Source organism: Diceros bicornis, chromosome 26 (genome assembly GCF_020826845.1).
Source record: "Diceros bicornis minor isolate mBicDic1 chromosome 26, mDicBic1.mat.cur, whole genome shotgun sequence".
In the NCBI taxonomy this organism is placed as follows: domain Eukaryota; kingdom Metazoa; phylum Chordata; class Mammalia; order Perissodactyla; family Rhinocerotidae; genus Diceros; species Diceros bicornis.
In genome coordinates, this window is record NC_080765.1 from 32892443 (window position 1) to 32911356 (window position 18914).

The following is an 18914-nucleotide window of genomic DNA, read 5'->3' on the forward strand; positions in this document are numbered from 1 at the left end:
CTCACTGGCCACATTTGGAGGTTGCTAGGTAGAGTGGGTTGAAGAGTGTCTCCCTTTTAAAAAGATATGTCCAAGTTATCCTAACCCCAGTGCCTGTGAATATGGCCTTGTCTGGAAACAGGGTCTTTGCAGATGTAATTAAGGATTTGGAGATGAGATCATTCTAGACGAGGATAAACCCTAAATCCAACAACAAGTCCTTAGAAGAGAAAGGGAAACAGACACAGAGAGAAAAAGGCCTTGTGAAGACAGAGGCAGAGATTGGAGTTACGAAGCCCCATGCCAAGAATCGCCAAGGTTTGCCAGCTGCCATCAGAAGCTGGGAGAGTGGCAGGGAACAGATTCTCCGTCAGAGCTTCAGAAGGAACCAACCCAGCCGACACCTTGATTCTGGACTTCTGGCCTCAGGAACTGTCAGACAATAAATTTCTGTTGTTTTAAGCCACACGGTTTGTGGTAATTTGTTACGGCAGCCCCAGGAAACTAATACACTAGGGCACCAAACTATCATTTTAAAAACTGGTAAGTAAGGGGAATAACCCTCTCCTCTATGAACTGTATTTCAAGGGAATCAAATAGTTGATGAGCAAAAATTCTTCTTTTATAGAAGAACCTCAGCTAATAAATGTAGAAGAAACTCGAGAATTAGAGTATATCTATTTTGTAATTCCTAATGAAATAAATGGATCTTCTAGGCAATACTCACCAAAGGCTGCTAAATCCATTAGGTGGAAAGCTGATGGATGGGCCAGGCTAACAAAGCGTGGACCCACTGACCACTCTTATCACAAAAAAAAGAGACAATCGGACATTTTATGTCCCAAGGGCCATCAGAAGTGCATAGCATCACCTATGAAGTGGTCTGGCTAGGAAGTTGAATCTGGCTCTAATCAGGTCTCTAAATCTCACCACCAGTTTACAGGAAATACAAAGAGAAAAGAAACAGCTAAACACCCCGGCAGGGTTGCAAATCAGGTATATCCAAATGTGGGAAGTCCTACAAGACAAATGGAAGGAGAAGGGGGAGGGGCAAACAGTCATAGATGAAAAGAAACACAAGAGACATATCAAGCAAACCAACGTGGCGCTTTTTCAGATCCTCATTAGAACAACCCTACTGTAAAAAGACACTTAATGGACAATTGGGGAAATCTGACCATTGACTGGGTCTTAGATGGCAGTAAGGAATTATTAAGTTTTCTTCTAGGTGTGATGGTTGGTATTGTGGTTACGTTTTTTAAAAGTCTGTATCTCTTAGGCAGATAGAAGTTTTTACAGATAAAATGACACAAAGTCTAGGATTTGCTTTAAAATAACCCAGAGATTTGCAGCAAAGGGATAGTGTAGATGAAATAAGAGTATACAGATGTTGATGGATGGTGGGCAGGTCGGGGTTCCCTGTACTGCAGACATGTGTTGCGTAACAACGGGGATACGTTCTGAGAAATGAGTCATTAGGTGATTTCGTCACTGTGCAAACATCACAGAGCATAGGCACACCAACCTAGATGGTATAGCCTACTGCACACCTAGGTTCTATGATACTCATCTTATGAGACCACCATCAAATATGTGGTCCGTCGTTGACCAAAATATTGTTATGCAGCACAAGACTGTATTCTATTTTGGATTATGTTTGCAAATTTCCATTCTAAAATGTTAATTAAAAAAAAGGGTGGGGGATAACAGAAGGGCACAGTGGGACTTACATTGATGATCTGTTCATGGAGCAGTCTGATCATAATCTTCCTTCCCTCTGTGATCTGCCAGTAAAGATAGGTGATGATTCTGGAAGAGAAGAAGAGAAAGAAGGGCAGACACTCTCACCAATGTTTTGCAGGCTCTGAATTTCCAATGGGTGCAAACAAACTGAGATATTTACTCGCAAATGGATTTTGTCCCAACGGTGTTCCTGAAAAGTTGTGTCTGGGTAAGTTATAAGTCAAACACATTAGGGCAATGGTTCTCACCATTCTGTACGTGGAATCAACAGAAAGGTGGGAAAAAGGCTCATGCCAGGGCTTCTCCTCAGATCAATTAATTGAGCTTGTCTGGGCATGAGGCCAAACATCAGTATTTTTTCTTTTTTATAGCTTTATTGAGGCACAGTTTACATGCTACAAAATTTACTCATTTTAAGTGTAGTTTGATGAGTTTTGGTAAATTTATACAGTTGTGTAAACCTCACCTTGATCGAGTTTTTTATTTTTTATTGAGATATAATTGACATATAACATAGTGTAAGTTTCAGGTGTACAACTGCGTTGATTTGATACATTGATATACTGCAATATGACTACTACTGTAGCGTTGGCTAACACCTCTATCACGTCACATGATTATCATTTCTTTTTTGTGGTGAGAACAGTTAGACATCAGTAATTTAAAAAAGCACACGACTCCAATGGGCGGCCAGAAGTCATGAATCTGGACAGTGCTGTTCAAATTTCAACGTGATACAAATTTCCTGGGAATTTGTTAAAATGCAGAATTTGATTCTGCAGGTCTGGGGTAGGGCCTAAGATTCTGCATTTCTAACAAGCTCCTCAGGGAATTAGAAGTTTGAAGGAGCGAGGCACTAGGAGAACTCACCATTTTAAAGAGGCCAGTGGCAACCTAGTGTTGGGTAGGCAGTTCACACCAAGAGCCAGGAGACCAGCCTTCTCTGCCACTAACAGGCTCTGCAGCCTGGAGCCTATCTCTGTAGCCCATCTCTGCAAGTCTTATCACTTCCAATCTGTAAAACTGAGGGGTTGCTCTATCATCAACATCACCTGGTTCTACTGGTCTGTGCTTTTGAGTTGTGTCTTTCTACATGAGGAGCTGCAATCTCAAATGCCATCAGGGCTGGGCTTCTAAAGAGGAACAGTAATTAGTCAGCCAACCAAGTGTTCATGCGGAAAACGGGCCCAGTCTTGGCAGATCTTCTGCTTTTTCACAAGAAGTCAGAAATTGCTATTTTTTTCTGGGCGGGCCCCGTGGTTAAGTGTGCGCGCTCTGCTACTGGCGGCCCGGGTTCGGATCCCGGGCGCGCACCGACGCACCGCTTCTCTGGCCATGCTGAGGCCGCGTCCCACATACAGCAACTAGAAGGATGTGCAGCTATGACATACAACTATCTACTGGGGCTTTGGGGAGAAAAAGGGAAAAAAAAAATGGAGGAGGATTGGCAATAGATGTTAGCTCAGGGCTGATCTTCCTCACACAAAAAATAAATAAATAAATAAATCGCTATTTTTACTTGAAAATGACGGGCGAGCCCCATGGTGTAGTGGTTAAGTCCTGTGCGCTCTGCTTCGGCAGCCCAGGTTCACGGGTTCAGATCCTGGGCGTGGACTTAGACCACTTGTCAAGCCATGCTGTGGCGGTGACCCACATACAAAATAGAGGAAGACTGGCACAGATGTTAGCCCATAGCTAATCTTCCTCAAGCAAAAGAAGAGGAAGATTGGCAACAGATGTTAGTTCAGAGAGAATCTTCCTCACCAAAAAAAAAAAAAAGAAATGAAAGTACACTATCCTGTGTATCAGTAATGCCCAGCCCATTTTAATATATCACAGGCTCAGAAAAGTCACACATTTAATTTTCCTAAGCATTCTCATATCCATTTTTTTCATTTTATTTTCATGTTTTCTCTTAAGAGGGGCAGAGCAGGTATTGCTTTCTTCATAAAGCAGGCAACCCCCCCCCCAAAAAAACTAGCATAAGAAGATATTAAATAACTTCTTAAAAAGTTTAAGGGCGGGCCGGCCCCGTGGCTTAGCAGTTAAGTGCGCACGCTCCGCTACTGGCGGCCCGGGTTCAGATCCCGGGCATGCACCAACGCACCGCTTGTCCGGCCATGCTGAGGCCGCGTCCCACATACAGCAACTAGAATGTGCAACCACGACAACTATCTACTGGGGCTTTGGGGAAAAAAAAGAGGAGGATTGGCAATAGATGTTAGCTCAGAGCTGGTCTTCCTCAGCAAAAAGAGGAGGATTGGCATGGATGTTAGCTCAGGGCTGATCTTCCTCACAAAAAAAAAAAAAAAAGTTCAAGGGCAGAGTCAGGATCATCCAGAACCCCGGGCTCATCTGTAGCCCTTTGCTTTCCCAGCAAACATTCCGAGGGCTGTCCACACATCATGTCAATGAACCCTTTCCCTGCTAGCCTCCCAGGGTTTCCCACTTACAACACAATGAGAGTGAGGATGAAAAAGAAGTGCACGCTTCCGATGAGGTGCCGGTAGATCCAGACAACCCAGAGGTAGCTGGGCCTTTTACTCAGGGTGTCAATCCAGCTGTAGATGGCCTGAATGAAGAGGGGCAGACCTCGAAATGGGCCACAGTCAGCTGAAGGTTTCAATCTGGTAAAAACAAGGGACGGAAAAACATCTCTGGCGTGAGACTCAGATATGGTCTATTCTAGAATCAGAGCGTCCTTTCTGGGCTCTGCACCTGGAAACGGCAATTCTTGCCTGCTTCTCACAACCCCCTTCCAAAGGAAACCCTCTCACCCACAGCCTCAGCTGGTAGGTTTTGTACTCATGGCCTGCACTCTGAGGACCAGCTCTCGGCAGGTCCTGATCCAACCCAAACACCAGGCAGTGGCCTCTGTGGGCTCCCGGCTCAGGGAAATGGACAGGGGCGATCAGATTCTCTTCCTTGGGAACTTGAACTACGAAATACGAAGAGGGGAACTGTAGTCTATGGAAGCTAAAGCTATGGCAATGACGGCCACGTGCAGTCAGCTGTTAGGAAGGAACAGAAGCTAGAAGCCAACAAGGAGCTGGGTGGCAAGAGACAGAAAAGAGAACAGACTCCATGAGAGAAGCAAGGACCTCACGGAACAGCCTGCTCTGGACCACCGAGTTCCCGATGGTTCCAGTTCCACACGTATCCTAAAACTCAGCTCCCTGGCTTGTCCACTCGTTTGCTCATTTCTTCATTCATTCATTCCACAAAGGTTTACTGCACTTGTACCAGGCTCTGTGCCCTGGAGATTCCACAGTAAACAAGACAGACATGGCCCCTGCCCTCTCTGGCTTATGATCTAATTGGAAAGAGGAGCAACCAATGAGAAAACAATTACACAAAGATTCGAAGGAAGGCATTTCTGACTGAACCACGGAATGAAGAAAAGCAAGTGCCCTGGAGAGGAGAGGTGGAGCTGACAGTGCACAAGGATGGTTGTGAAAGTCAGATCCCGGATGACTTTTGAGCTGAGAACCAGAGGGTGGAAAGACGGCTGCCAAGCAAAGGGAGTGGGGAGGGCACTTCAAACAGAGGACGCTGCCCGTGTCGGGAGGGGCTCTCGGGGTTCCAGGATGGAGCCAGAGCCCTGGGGCCGAGCAGGGTGGAGCCACAAGGGGTGAGGTTGGAGGGCAGGAGGGAGCCTGACCAGACAGGGCCTTTCCGTTCATTCAGATGAAGTTCTGTCCTCCAGGTGGAGGAACTGGCCTCTCCCTATTCTGGAAGCTTCAGTACTTGGAGGGAGTGAGGAAGCTGTGCCAGTCATGACTGTGGGTGCCTGATGGGCGGTGACCAAACTGGGACGTGTTCCCTCCTTTGACTGCAGTGTCTGTTGGTTACTAGGGAACTTGGGTTACACACTGGATTAAGCATGTCATTTTACCATGTTTTGATATCTGGGGCCTTACTGACCCTGAGAGACTGCCCTTCCCAGGGCTAGCCTACAAAGTGTGTCTTTCATATGCAAACCAATGAATCCAGAGCCCACATCCTATCCCTGACCTCCTCCACCAGGCTCTCACACTGCGGGCCACCATTCCCCTGCCCTAACCACCCCAGGGCCAGGTACCAGGCAACTCCAGACAGCCCCGACACCCCAGAGCCCACTGAAATTATTCAAACTAGCCAATCCTAAATCTGCTTACTCTGCCTCACCCGTTCCTTCCCACAGAAACCACAACACAGGCTCTTGCCCACATTTTCTCCTTGCTCCCTCCACCCTGATTGACGCTGGTGCATCCTCATGTGGCCCCCCATGATGTGGTGTGCCCCCTCCCTTTAGGATCTATGTATAACAAATCATCTTGTCAATAGCAGTCATTTCCTGATCTGTTGGCCTCACCATGCCTGAATAATACAAAAATCTACATTTTAGAACACTCACCCACCCCATCTCGAAAACCTCACTCCAGGGCCGCCATCTCCTACCTCCAGATGGTGATGGCCTGGATGCACAGGACCCCAGCGAAGGACGGGAAAAAGAGCAAGAAGATGAAGACAGTCATCATCTGTGAGGCCCGCCAGGCTTTGCTCGGAGGCTGGAAATTCACTATCAGGCTGATCTGAAGAGAGAGAAGCACCATCTTCCATCTACGGCCCGAAGAGCAGGCCGGAGGGACCCCAGCCAGGTACTGGCTTCCTGATACCCTTCCCAGTGTCCCCGTGACCCCCGCACCCAATTCCAACCACCACTGGGTCACATGTGACTGAGTGAAGCTGACAGGTTCCAACTTCAGACTGACTCACATTTTTGACGTAAAACATGATGAAAAGAGCAATCATTTGGATAAAGGGCAGCAGAGGGCAGAAGAAGGTCCCAATCCTATGAGAGAGAGAGAGAGTGTGTGTGTCAGAGATCAGGGGAGACACGGGGAGTGGGGGCAGATATGGGGTGTGGAGGGGAGGGAAAGAGGGTGTTATGGGCTGAATTGTGTCCCTCCAAAATTCTTATGTTGAAGTCCTAACCCCCAGTACCTCAGAAAGTGACTGTATTTGGAAAGAGGGTCTTTAAGGAGGTAATAAAGGTAAAATGAGGTCACTAGGGTGGGCCCTAATCCAATACGACTGGTGCCCTTAAAAGAAGAGGATATTAGGATACAGGCACAGAGAGGTAAGACCACGTGAAGAAGGGAGAGAGTGCCATCTATAGGCCAAGGAGAGAGGCCTCAGAAGAAACCAACCCTGCCATCACCCTGATCTTGGACTTCCAGCCTCCAGAACTGTGAGGAGATAAATTTGTGCTGTTTAAGCCCCCGGTCTGTGGCACGTTGTTATGGCAGCCCTAGTAAACTAATGCGGAGGGAGACTGCTTCCACCACAGCAAACCAGGCAAAGGCCACCACACACAGTATCCACAGCTGCTCTCTTCCCGGCTCTGGAAAAGAGATTTTGCAGAGCACCCCACTCACACAGCCACTAAACCACCAGAGGGCCTTCAGCAAGCCCTAACCTAGGTGTCCCAAACATGGGACATGTCCCCCTCCTCCGTCCATGGCATCTGAGAAGGTCTGAGGTCCTGCAGGGACAGGCATTAACCTGCACTGAGTTACAAATGAGAGGGGCATTCCCTCATCAACCCTCCTCAGCGTCCTGAGGGCCTAAAGAAGAGAATCTCAGTTCTGTGCTAGAATGTAACTCCTCACACTCGCCAATCTCTCATTTTTTTAAAAAAGGAGCAGTTTTAGACTGAGAGCCTTGATGGACAGTAGCACCTAGCTAGAATTTAATGACTATCTGTGATGGGATCGATTTTATTTTTCGAGTTACTTGCAATTTCTGTCAAATGATACTGGTTTTCCATTTACTATTATAAAATAAAGACTCCTTTAAAAATGTATGGAAGCAAAAAAAAGGCAAACAATTTAAAAAATAATATTAAGTAAAAAAACAGAGATGCCAAAAATGTACAAATGACTGAAGTCTGAGACACACTTTCCTCACCTCATCTCTACCATGATCCCTAACCTACACTCAATTCCTGTTATTATATTACCTTCTTTTAAAGCTCATCATCAGAAACAATATTTTTCTAAGACCCACAGAGGGTAAATCTATAATTGTCACAGAGAAAGGAAAAGATATGCGTGTTTTCAATTGTGTTTATTTATGATTTATTAACAAAAACCTTAAAGGCCTGGAAGTAATATTGGACATCTCTGATTGTAACTTTTGCCCTCTCCATGCTAACGTCTCCCTTTGGAGCCTCCGTCAAATGGGGTCAAGAGGATGAGGGCTCGGGCCCCAGGGTTCAAAAACCTGGCCAAAGTAAGCACTCAATAAATGGGGTTATATTATTATTACCATGTCAGATGATTTATGCACATTATTTATTAAAAAACAAAAAACTTAAGAGTGCTTACAAAAGTATCATATGATCCAGCAATTCCACTTCTGGGTACCTAGCCAAAAGAATTGAAAGCAGGGTCTCGAAGAGATATCTGCACACCCATGTTGATAGCAGCATTATTCACAATAGCCAAGAGGTGGAAGCAACCCAAGTGTCCATCAACAGATGAATGGATAAACAAAATGTGGCATATTCATACAATGGAATATTATTTAGCTTTAAAAAAGGAAGGAAATTCTGATACAGGCTACAACATGGATGAACCTGGAGGACATTATGCCAAGTGAAACAAACTAGTCACGAAAGATAAAATCTGTATGATTTCACTTATATGAGGTATCTAGGATAGTCGAACTCATAGAAGCGGAAAGTAGAATGGTGGTTTCCAGTGGCTGGGGGTAGGGGGAAATGGGGAGATGTTAGTCAAAGGGTACAAACTTTCAGTCATAAGATGAATAAGTTCTGGAGATTGCCTGTACAACGATGTGAATATACCCAACACTGCTGAACTATGTACTTAGAAATGGTTCAGGTGGTAAATTTTATGTTCTGCATTTTTTACCACAATTTTTAAAAAGTGTGCTCATAGGGATAACAACAGCCATAATATCCCCACTTATAAAACATTTCTGAGTCAGCTACTTGCTAGCACTTAATGCATACATTTTCTTAATTAATCCTCAGCAAAACCCTGGGAAGTAGGTACTATTGTCTCTCCTATTTATAGATTAGAAAACTAAGATTTAGAGAGAGTTTACATAACTTGCCCAAAGGCGTCCTGTTAGCAGAGACATTGTGGGCAAAAGGCCTTTGTCAGCTGCCCAGGTGCCAGGGGGTGACCTGGAAGTATGCAAATGTGTCACCTAAACCACACAAAGAAAAGTCCTCACTACCCTCTAAAAATAAATTCATCGGCATTAGTGAGTTATTTGCAGATAGCCAAATCACCCAAGGCAACTTCAAAGAGCGGGAAAATAAAACCCTTTACAGTTGTATGGCATATTGAAGACTGCAAAGCAGTTTTCCTATACCATCTGACTTAATCCTCAGCAAAGTTCCAAGGCAGCTATTATGATGTTCATTTTACAGATGAGGAGACTGAGGGTCAGAGAAGTTCAGTGACCTCAGTGAGTGGCAGAGCCAGCCCCAGAATCCAAGTTTATCCAAGTCCAAATCCTCTACTTCCAAATTAGCAACCCTGCAACAGACGGAACTTGGGAAAGTAATGTACTATGGGGAATTCTGGCATTTACTACACCAGGTTAAACAAATAAGCAAAATAGTCACTCGCTGTTGGTTTGCATTTCTAGGTGAGCTCATCAAAAATCTGACGCATCTGGCTGGCTATTCCCAAAACATAGAGTCGCACACACACATGTACATATGCACAGACACAGCTGCTAAAACAGAATTGGCAGACCCCAAAGGCTACAGAGGGCCAGGCCAGGCGTCAGATATACACAGCCCTTTCTGCCTTTCTTTATTTTCCCACTTTTGTTGAGACATTGAAGCCAAGTAAAGTTTTCTACCATAAGAAAACTAACAGCATGAGGGCAACGAGAAATGGCAAATCAACGTTGGGGAGATAATAGCTCAAGGTGGGGACTGTGGCAAACTGGATCCACTGACCCCAGTTCAAGGCTCAGCCAATTGTTACCATTAGGGGAAATGGTCTAGAGCTTTCCTTTTTTTGGAGAGAAGCCAGAAATTTTAAATTTTGTGTGGTATCTCCTGGTTTCTAAATATTGGTTAATTCAAATTTTCAGAGAAAGCACTGTATGGGACAAGCAAAACACATCTGCAGGCTGGACATGGCCTGGGGCCTCCAGGCTGGGCCCCTGCTCTGTGCTGATTCTCGCCTGAAGGCCTCACAAAGGACAAGAATAGTCTGGGACATAAATTCACGGCGCTCACACTGGCTGGATTCGTTATCACCCGTGTAGCTGTGAAATCAACAGATTCTGACTCTCGCCACGGAAACTCCGACTCCACAGTCAGGAGGGAACCCCTGGGCATCCCGCAGATTCCCAGAACTTACCACACCAGAGTTTGTGCGTAGATCAGTTCTAGGACGTTCCTGGCAATGTCAAACTCCTGTAAGCCAAGACTCGTGAAAAACCGCATCCCAATGATTCTGTGAAAACAGGCTGAGTTTAGTACCCAAACCGTCAACTCCCTCCTTCAAAAGATTCCCCACCATCAACAAAGAAGACCTTCACCAGTTTGGAACAAAGTCGTTAAGTCCCCTTGCAAATTTTTGAAAAGTTCCAAGTATAAGCCTGTTTTTGAAGAAATAATTGAAGGCACTGAGGGAAAATGGAATTTACATAATGCATTCAAATGAGGGTACCGCTAAACATTTTAGAAAATGTTATTTAAATTACCCCCCTATTATTTAAATAGCTAATTCATTATAAATTAATAATAGATATCATTTAAATGAGATCATTATTTAAATTATCCCACCTATTATCTCGTTTATACCACTCTTTGCTTGTTAAACCTTTTTCTCAGGGACCAGATAAGATCAGCACCTCCCAATCCAAATAATCCGAAAATTTTTCAATTTTTGGTTACTGCTATTGAATTAATGGTGTTTCTCTGTTTTCTAAATCCACGAAGAGGAAGCCGAGGTCTCTATTCACTTGGGGAAACTTGAGACCACTTTGATTTCTTCATACAGAAGAGCTGCCAATAAAAAATTGCTGTCAGGGGCCGGCCCCGTGGCTTAGCGGTTAAGTGCTCGCGCTCCACTGCTGGCGGCCTGAGTTCGGATCCCGGGCGCGCACCGACGCACCGCTTGTCAGGCCATGCTGTGGTGGCGTCCCATATAAAGTGGAGGAAGATGGGCACAGATGTTAGCTCAGGGCCAGTCTTCCTCAGCAAAAAGAGGAGGATTGGCATGGATGTTACTGATCTTCCTCACACACACACAAAAAAAATTTGCTGTCGAAAAAACCCTTCTCAGGCCAGCCCAGTGGCATAGTGGTTAAGTTCGCATGCTCTGCTTCAGCGGCCCAGGGTTCACAGGTTCGGATTCCGGGTGTGGACATACATACCACTCATCAAGCCATGCTGTGGCGGCGTCCCACATACAAAATAGAGGAGGATGGGCACGAATGTTAGCTCAGGGCTAATCTTCCTCAGCAAAAAGAGAAAGATTGGCAACTGATGTTAGCCCAGGGCCAATCTTCCTTACCAAAAAAAAAACACACAAAAAACCCTTCTCACCTTTATATCTGGACCCTGGACAGAGGCTGGAATAAAAGTGAGTTTGGGCAGACTGATTGAGGAAATTGGCATTCAACCTCCCCGCTGAGGAAAGAATCAGCGTTGTGCCATCTTATCACGAGGGCAGCTTACAGAAACATGTACATGTCTCCGAGGAATGAGATGCTCATCATATTATTTAAAAATTAATGGATAAATAAATACAAGAGACCCACACACGGGCCAATGATGATACTGCTTCAATTCTCCACACCTGGGATCTAAAATAAAAATTAGTCCATCAATTAACTTCAATGAAAACAATAAGATGAATCTTTACAGGCATGGAAAGATGCCAAGGCATAGTGATAAGATTAATCAAAGCAACAATTCTGCCATGTGACACTATTTTTGTCTTGGAAAATTAAGTAGTATATACACGCATACAAAGCAGAATGTACACAGGAAAATCTGGAGGAATATATACTAGATATTAAAATTATCTATGACAGACAAGATCTCAAATACTCAGTTTCTGTTTTATTCTAGAACTTTTTTTTTTTTCCGAGAGAAGGTTGTAAAAGGCCCACTGACCCAAATGAACTTTGACAACAGGGCTGTCAGGTAAGGTGATATTTCAGTTAATTGAGGAGAAAATGATATCCCAGAGGACAAGAGGCAGACAGAACAATGCACACTTAGGCACTTAAGGGACTCATACTTCCTGCTCAGCCAAGACAGGCTCTGGTTACACCGTCAGGTACCAATTATTCAAGATGGACAAATATTTACCTCCTCAGGAACTCCCCCAGGAAGGAATCAGCTAAGGAGAACACGAAATCCATCAGAAGGAGCCGGTAGATTTCCTGACCAATGAAGGTTTCCCAACACTGCAAGGCAAACAAGAGTCAGGGTGTGGGAAGAGGCTGTTGGCACCGCTCAGTTCCCTCTGTTCCTGGCGCCCCGCTCTCATTAGGACATGGCTGGTGGCTCAGTCTGACCGAGTCCTTGTGTACCCAGAAAAGCAGACCCTCTCTCGGCAGATATGCACCGTTAGGCTGCATTTGTTTTCAGGGTATTTATTCCCTTTCTGCGCTCCTTCTGCCCCCATTAAGGCTTGCCCTCCACATGTACCCAAACTTTCCCTTCTCACTCTCTCTCCTCTTAACACTTTTCGTCTCTGCCCTATGCCCCCTGGATACCATTGCTCAGCCAGGGCTGATCAATTTCTTCAGGGGAGTGGGAGGCGTCAATGGCTAATAATGCCTCCAGTACTTTTGCTTATCGACCTTACAAAAAATCAATTAATACTTGCTTGCTTAAGAAAGTGGCCTAGAGGTTTAGCAGGCTAGCACAAACTGGAAGTTTGAATGAGTCAGTTTATGAAACTGGTGGTCAGCAACCTCAACAGGAAGTCAGTGTTACGAGCTGATGGACTGGGGACTTTGAGATTTGGCTGAATGAGGAGAGGGAAGTGTTGGGTGCACAGCCCAAGGATGGATGGATGGGTGGATGGATGGATGGGTGGATGGACAGATGGATGGGTGGATGGATGGGTGGATGGGTGGATGGATGGATGGGTATGGATGGGTGGGTGGATGGGTGGGTGGGTGGATGGGTGGATAGATGGATGGGTGGATGGATGGGTGGATGGGTGGATGGGTGGGTGGGTGGGTGGATGGGTGGATGGGTGGATAGATGGATGGGTGGATGGACAGCTAGATGAATGGCAAGCTGGACGGCTAGGTAGATGGCTAGATGGATGGATAAATGAATGAATGGATAGATAAATGGGTGGACGGATGGATGAACAAATAACATGATATCTGCTCTAATATCATGAGTGGCAACTTCTGAGAAACTTGAGAAACTCACTTCCTCCCTGGTGGTCAATGGCTAAGAAACCAAACTTAAAGTGGAACAGCATGGAAATCTCACCTCTTCACCAGCCAGGGCCACCATGTTGAGCCAATAGTAACAAAGAATTCCAATGATTGATATTTTCAGAAAGATGTTTCTAAATAACAGAAGAGAAAACAACTCTCATTACCTTCCACAGCAGTCATTAGTGCTATTCACCAATGTTTCCTTTTGGGCACTTGGTAGGAATGAAATTCCTTCCCCCTAGTGGTTTCAGTGGGTGGTTCTGCCATCTGGTTGGTTCCAGAAAATGAGTTGTGAGCCGAAGTAATGTGTGTTATTTTCTGTCACTTCTAGGCTGGAGCATTTAAATGCCAGTGAGACCCTCCAGAACTTACTGTCTTCCCTCTGGAATAGCCATCAGCAATATTCAAGAAGGTTAATACTCTCTCAGCCTGGATCCTTGCGTGACTAACATGAGTAAAATTCCCTGCCAATCGACAATGGACATGTAGCATGAGCAAGAAATAAACCTTTGTGTTCCAAGCCACTGAGATTTGCGGGAGGGGGATGTTTGTTACTGCAGCATAACCTAATTTATTCTGACTGACACACCCTCTTTTGCGCATCTCCAAACTATCTGATTTCACTTCTTATTGTAATAGCAGTAAACATACATACTATTCATTGGGTGCTACCACAGACAGTACATTGTGCTGAACACTTTACTGAATCATCTCTCTTAATCTTTACAACTTTATCATGAGGTAGACAGTATCTTATGCCTGACTTACTGATGAGGAAACTGAAGCTCAGAGAGATGAAATCACTTGTCCAAGGTCACACAGCTTGTTAGGGGCATGACAAAGATTCAAACCAAAGACCATCTGATTTAACAGCCTGAGCTCTTGAACCCAGTCACTTTGCCTAGATTGCCACCTGCTGGTTTTAAATAGGGCTTCAGCATCGGTGTGCTGAGAAGCCTGTGCCACTAGACCAGTGGTTCTCAAGGTGTGTGGTCCCCAGACCAGCAGCATCAGCATCATCTGTAAACTTGTTAGAAAGGCAAATTTTCAGGCCCCAGCCTAGATCTACTGAATCAGACATTCTGGGGGTGGAGCCCAGCAACCCCTCCGGGTAATTCCGTTGCACCTGAAGGTTGAGAACCATTGTGCTGGACTCCATTGCGAAGGAAGGGAATCTGATCTGCCTTTTTCAGTGCCAGATCCCCAACTCTGCCCAGTGCCCTAGGCTGGGGTAGACCCTCAATATCTCCTGGGTTAATGCTTTAGTAAACTGTGATATTCTGAGTTATAAGAAATATATATTTGGTCTTCGTCCCCGTTTCTGGCGCAGGGCTCCTAAAACCTCTGTAAATTTCCTAAGTGGGGAGATGGATCACGGTGTCTTTTGTTATGATAATGAGTGATGCTTGGACCACACCTAAGGATGGGGGCTGGTTGCCAGGAGAACCAACCATGTGATTAGAGGGCTGGAACTTTCAGCCCCACTCCTGACCTCCCTCTTTATAGCCACATCCCACATTTTGCTCACTTTTAATGGAATGCTAATTTTATATGCATTCTCCATACCCCAATTTAGATGAGGCACCCAGTTGAGCATAGTTTTTATCTAAATGTGCCACATCCCTGCTGAGAAATATACTGCCTGCAGTGTAATTATGCATTCAGAAGGGAGGGGAGAGGGGCTGGAGGTTGAATTGATGGCCAACGGCCAATGAGTTAATCAATCATGCCTGTGTAATGAAGCCTCCATAAAAACCCAAAAGGACGGGGTTGGGAGAGCTTCTGGATTGGTGAACATATGGAGGTGCTGGGAGATGGCGGGCCTGCAGAGGGCATGGAAGCTCCACGCTGGGTCCCCATATCTTATCCTAAGCATCTCTTCCATCTGGCTGTTCTAGAGTTATATCCTTTTATAATAAACCAGCAATCTACTAAGTAAAATGTTTCTCTGCGTTCTGTGAGCTGTTCTAGCAAATTAATCAAACTTGGAAAGAGGGTCATTTGGAATCTGCGATCTATAGCTGGTTGGTCAGAATTACAGGTAACAACCTGAATTTTCAATCGGCATCTGAAGTGGGGGTGGGGGGACAGTCTCCTAGAACTGAACTCCTAACCTGTGGAATCTCCAGGTAGATAGTGTCAGAATTGAGTTGCACGGTAGGACAGCCAGCTTGTGTTGGAGAATTGTTTGGTGGGGTGGGGAAACCTCCACACATTGGAATTGGTGTCAGAACTTCATACACCTTGACTGCAGTGTAGCTCCAGGTTTAGCTTGAAAACACACTCTTCTAAGCCAAGAAAAGCTTATCATAGATCAGAAAGATTGTGTATTTCTGAGCTTTACCATTTTCTCTTAATGTAGAGAGGATTTCGAATGTTTTGTGAAGCATTACAAACGGCTAGTGTATATGAAAAGACAATTAACCTCTCTAGTGATCAGAAAAATGCAAATTAAATAAAGCGATTGGATCAAAATGGCACACTGAGCATACATGCCCACCGCTCCTCCATCCAAATTCTGTTGAAATGATAGCAACGCTAGATGCTAAAAGATCCATAATGCAACGGAAAACAAGAAAAATCATCACGAACAGATCAGAAACATAGAGGAATTTATGCACTATAGAAAACAGAAATAAAGGATGGAAAGATAAAAAGATGAAAGGGGTTGATGGAGAAATATGACTGGAGAAAACCCCAGCTTAAAACAAATTTGGCAGAGGATGGCCTCAGAGGCAGAGGTAGCTCAGGGGATGCCTGGGGCTTAGAGATGGCCAATACGAAGGATCTGGAAAGGGCAGCTAGCGGATAATTTGCCCTCACTGGGCGTTACAGAATCTCAGAGCAACCCCTGTAGACTCTGCAAGAGGATAGTAGCAATACAGAGTCTTTGGCCCAGCCAAACTCATGCTCAAGTAGAAAGGCAAAATAAAGACATGTTTGCACATGGAAGTACTTAGGAAGTTGACTATCCCCAGACTACCTAAATTAATGTCTTATCTTCTCTTACAATATAAAAAGGGGAGGTTGTAAGTAGGATGCCTTAAACCAACACTGGTGAGCAAAGAAGCTAGTGCAATTTACTGTTGATGCACATGTTACAAAAAACAAATCTCTTAATGCCACTGAATCACACACTTAAAAATGATTAAAATGGCATAATGCATATATATATATATTTAATACAATAAGAAAAAGTCCCAGTTGTTTCCAACCATGGCAAGGAGGCATCCAGCAGGGTAGGTGAGTAGAAGTGAAGGCTTAGTAAGTTTTTTTTTCTTTGGGACAATAATACACATACAGATTAACTCTAAAACACTGATCTAGAAAAGGAGTCAGCAAACTTTTTCCGTAAAGGGCCAGATAGTCAATTTTTCAGCATTGAGGGCCATACAGTCTGTGTCACAACTACTTGACTCTGCAGTTGTAGCAGGAAGGCAGCCATAGCCCATATGTCAACAAATAGACATGGCTGTGTCCCAATAAAACTTTATTTATAACAACAGGAGGCAGGCTGGGCCTGCAGGCTGTAGTCTGTCAACTCCTGATCTAAAACATATACATACGTGTGTGTGTGTGTGTGTGTGTGTGTTTAAATATGCTTGTTATAAATTTAAGGGTAACAAAAATGTGTAAGATCTGCATAAAGAAACTATAAACAAAGATGTAAGCATACATATGCTCTCTGTACGAAGCGCATCCCAGGAAGAAGGAAGGGCGAGTGCAAAGGCCCAGAGGTAAGTATGCAGTCTGGCATGTTTGTGAACAGTCAGAAGGCCAGCGAGGCTGGGGGAGGGGCAGTGGGGAAGGGGGAGGGGGTAGAAAATGAGGCTGGAGAGCTGGCCAGGAGTCAGATCTTGGAGGCCATGGTAAAGCCAGGGCTCGGGGATTGAGCCATAAAGAAATTCAATCTGCGTTGTTCAACCCTATTACTTTAAATACCACCATAACAGGGAACTGGTCAGGAAACCAGCCGAGAAAAAGCAATAGGGACCCAGTTTGGGTAATTTTATGCTTTGTTTATCAAAACCTTGGGGTCACCTCTGGCACATATAGTGCCTTTGTGGGAATCACAGCCAATGAATTGCCAAAAGCACTTTCTCCACCTCCTTTTGGGTGGCTGAATTACAAAAACGTACCTCCTCTCCCTGGCTGATGCAGAGGGGATCAGGGCTCACAGTGTGACCAGTGGGAACACTGGATGATTTCAGTCCCTACACAACAACTCAGCCAGAAACCTTTGTGCAGTGCACAACCTGCACATCTGTACATCTGATAACCAAGAAGAACTGTTAATCCTCAGGCTGGTAGCAACTGGGAAAGACAAGCCATTACTTTGAGCAAAAGGCAGATGTACTCAACAACTGTATTTTCTCAGGGCTCTGAGATTCAGCATTGTGGGCCATACAGTCTGCGGATTGTATGGCTATTAACCCACACCACACAAACGCACTGTACTCTTGAAATTTTCTCTGGCAAACAGAACCTTGATACTTGAGTGTAACCCTTTCGAGCTCCCAGCCCCTTTCCCTCCGTGGAAATGGAGGCTGGTGTTGGAAGGGACACACCCACCGGATCAGGAGGGTGTAGACCTCGTGCCTCGGCACCTCGTAGTGCTCCACCAGCCGGAATGCGGAGTAGAAGCGCGGGACAGCCAGGTTGATGCAGGACACCACCAAAGGCAGCAGCAGCACCGCCCCGGCGTTCCTGTGGCTCTTCAGGAACTGCAGGGGACAGAGGGAGAGGATTGAGAGGCCAGCTGTGCACTGGACCCCTCTCTGCCTCACTCAGAAGACACCCCCCCCGCCCCATGATGGAAAGACCCCAGAAGGAGCTCCTCTGGGGTTAACCATTAAGCTACCATTTATTGAGCACTTACCCTGTGCCAAGCATTACCCACATGATTGCATGAATCCCCACTGCAGCACAGCAGGTGGGTCCTCACAGACTTAACTAATGGGCAAACTGAGGCTCAGAGAGGTGAAGATGCTTGCCCGGCGTCACCCAGCCAGGAAGTGGCAGATCTGAACCCAGGTCTATCTGACCCAGGGGCCTGAACTCAGACAGCCATTCTCTGACTGCTTGCCTTACCCAGAGGTCTGGGAAACGAGAACGTGCTCCCTGGCTGTCGGAGCAAAAGCTTGAGTCTGCTGAAGCCACAGCACAGGGTATCGAGCACCGGGGAACTTCCCCTCCCTTCTCCCGCCTTGTTCATTTTCACCAGGCACCACCTGTCCTTGGTGCTGAATTAGGGGCAAGGGGAGCCTCCGCTATAGCCGTGCCGCATCTTAGCATGAGGGCCCCTTCCCGAGAGGCGCCCCTTCCCTCATGTGGACGCCACCCTGGCGTTCGGCTTGGAGTGGAGCCTGGGCTGCCCCTCTGCCAGGCGTCCTTGGGGTAAGGGATTCCAGTGGATATATCTGATGTCTCACAATAGAGGGTAACCTGGGTTCAAATGCTGCCCCCTTCCCCATGCTTAGAAGCTGCAAGGTCTGAGGCCAGATGCACGGCTTCTCTGAGCATCCTTCCCGTCTGTATAACAGGCAGATTATCACATAATCCATAGAGACATTGCAAGAATTAAATGAGACCAAATAAGGCAAGGTCTGGCCGCTAAATGACACAGCTGGGGCACCATTCACATGAAATTGTAGCCGCCAATGAATGTGACCCCTGGAGCTGTGCAAAGGGTGGATCCTGCCAGGTACAGGGCAGACGTCCCAACAATGGGCATGATT

At 45.7% G+C, this 18914-nt stretch overlaps 1 protein-coding gene across 1 annotated transcript in view; it reads right to left on the minus strand.

Moving 5' to 3' along the window:
• The window catches only part of TMC5 (transmembrane channel like 5), a 72050-nt gene that overhangs the window by 4766 nt on the left and 48370 nt on the right, over nucleotides 1-18914 (minus strand). The window contains exons 11-18 of the mRNA XM_058569951.1: nucleotides 17749-17900; nucleotides 13229-13307; nucleotides 12083-12180; nucleotides 10119-10214; nucleotides 6481-6556; nucleotides 6163-6296; nucleotides 4176-4349; nucleotides 1710-1788 (exon numbers count right to left, since the gene is read on the minus strand). Coding sequence (XP_058425934.1) covers nucleotides 1710-1788; nucleotides 4176-4349; nucleotides 6163-6296; nucleotides 6481-6556; nucleotides 10119-10214; nucleotides 12083-12180; nucleotides 13229-13307; nucleotides 17749-17900 — 888 coding nt within the window. The remainder of the gene's footprint in view (nucleotides 1-1709; nucleotides 1789-4175; nucleotides 4350-6162; nucleotides 6297-6480; nucleotides 6557-10118; nucleotides 10215-12082; nucleotides 12181-13228; nucleotides 13308-17748; nucleotides 17901-18914) is intronic.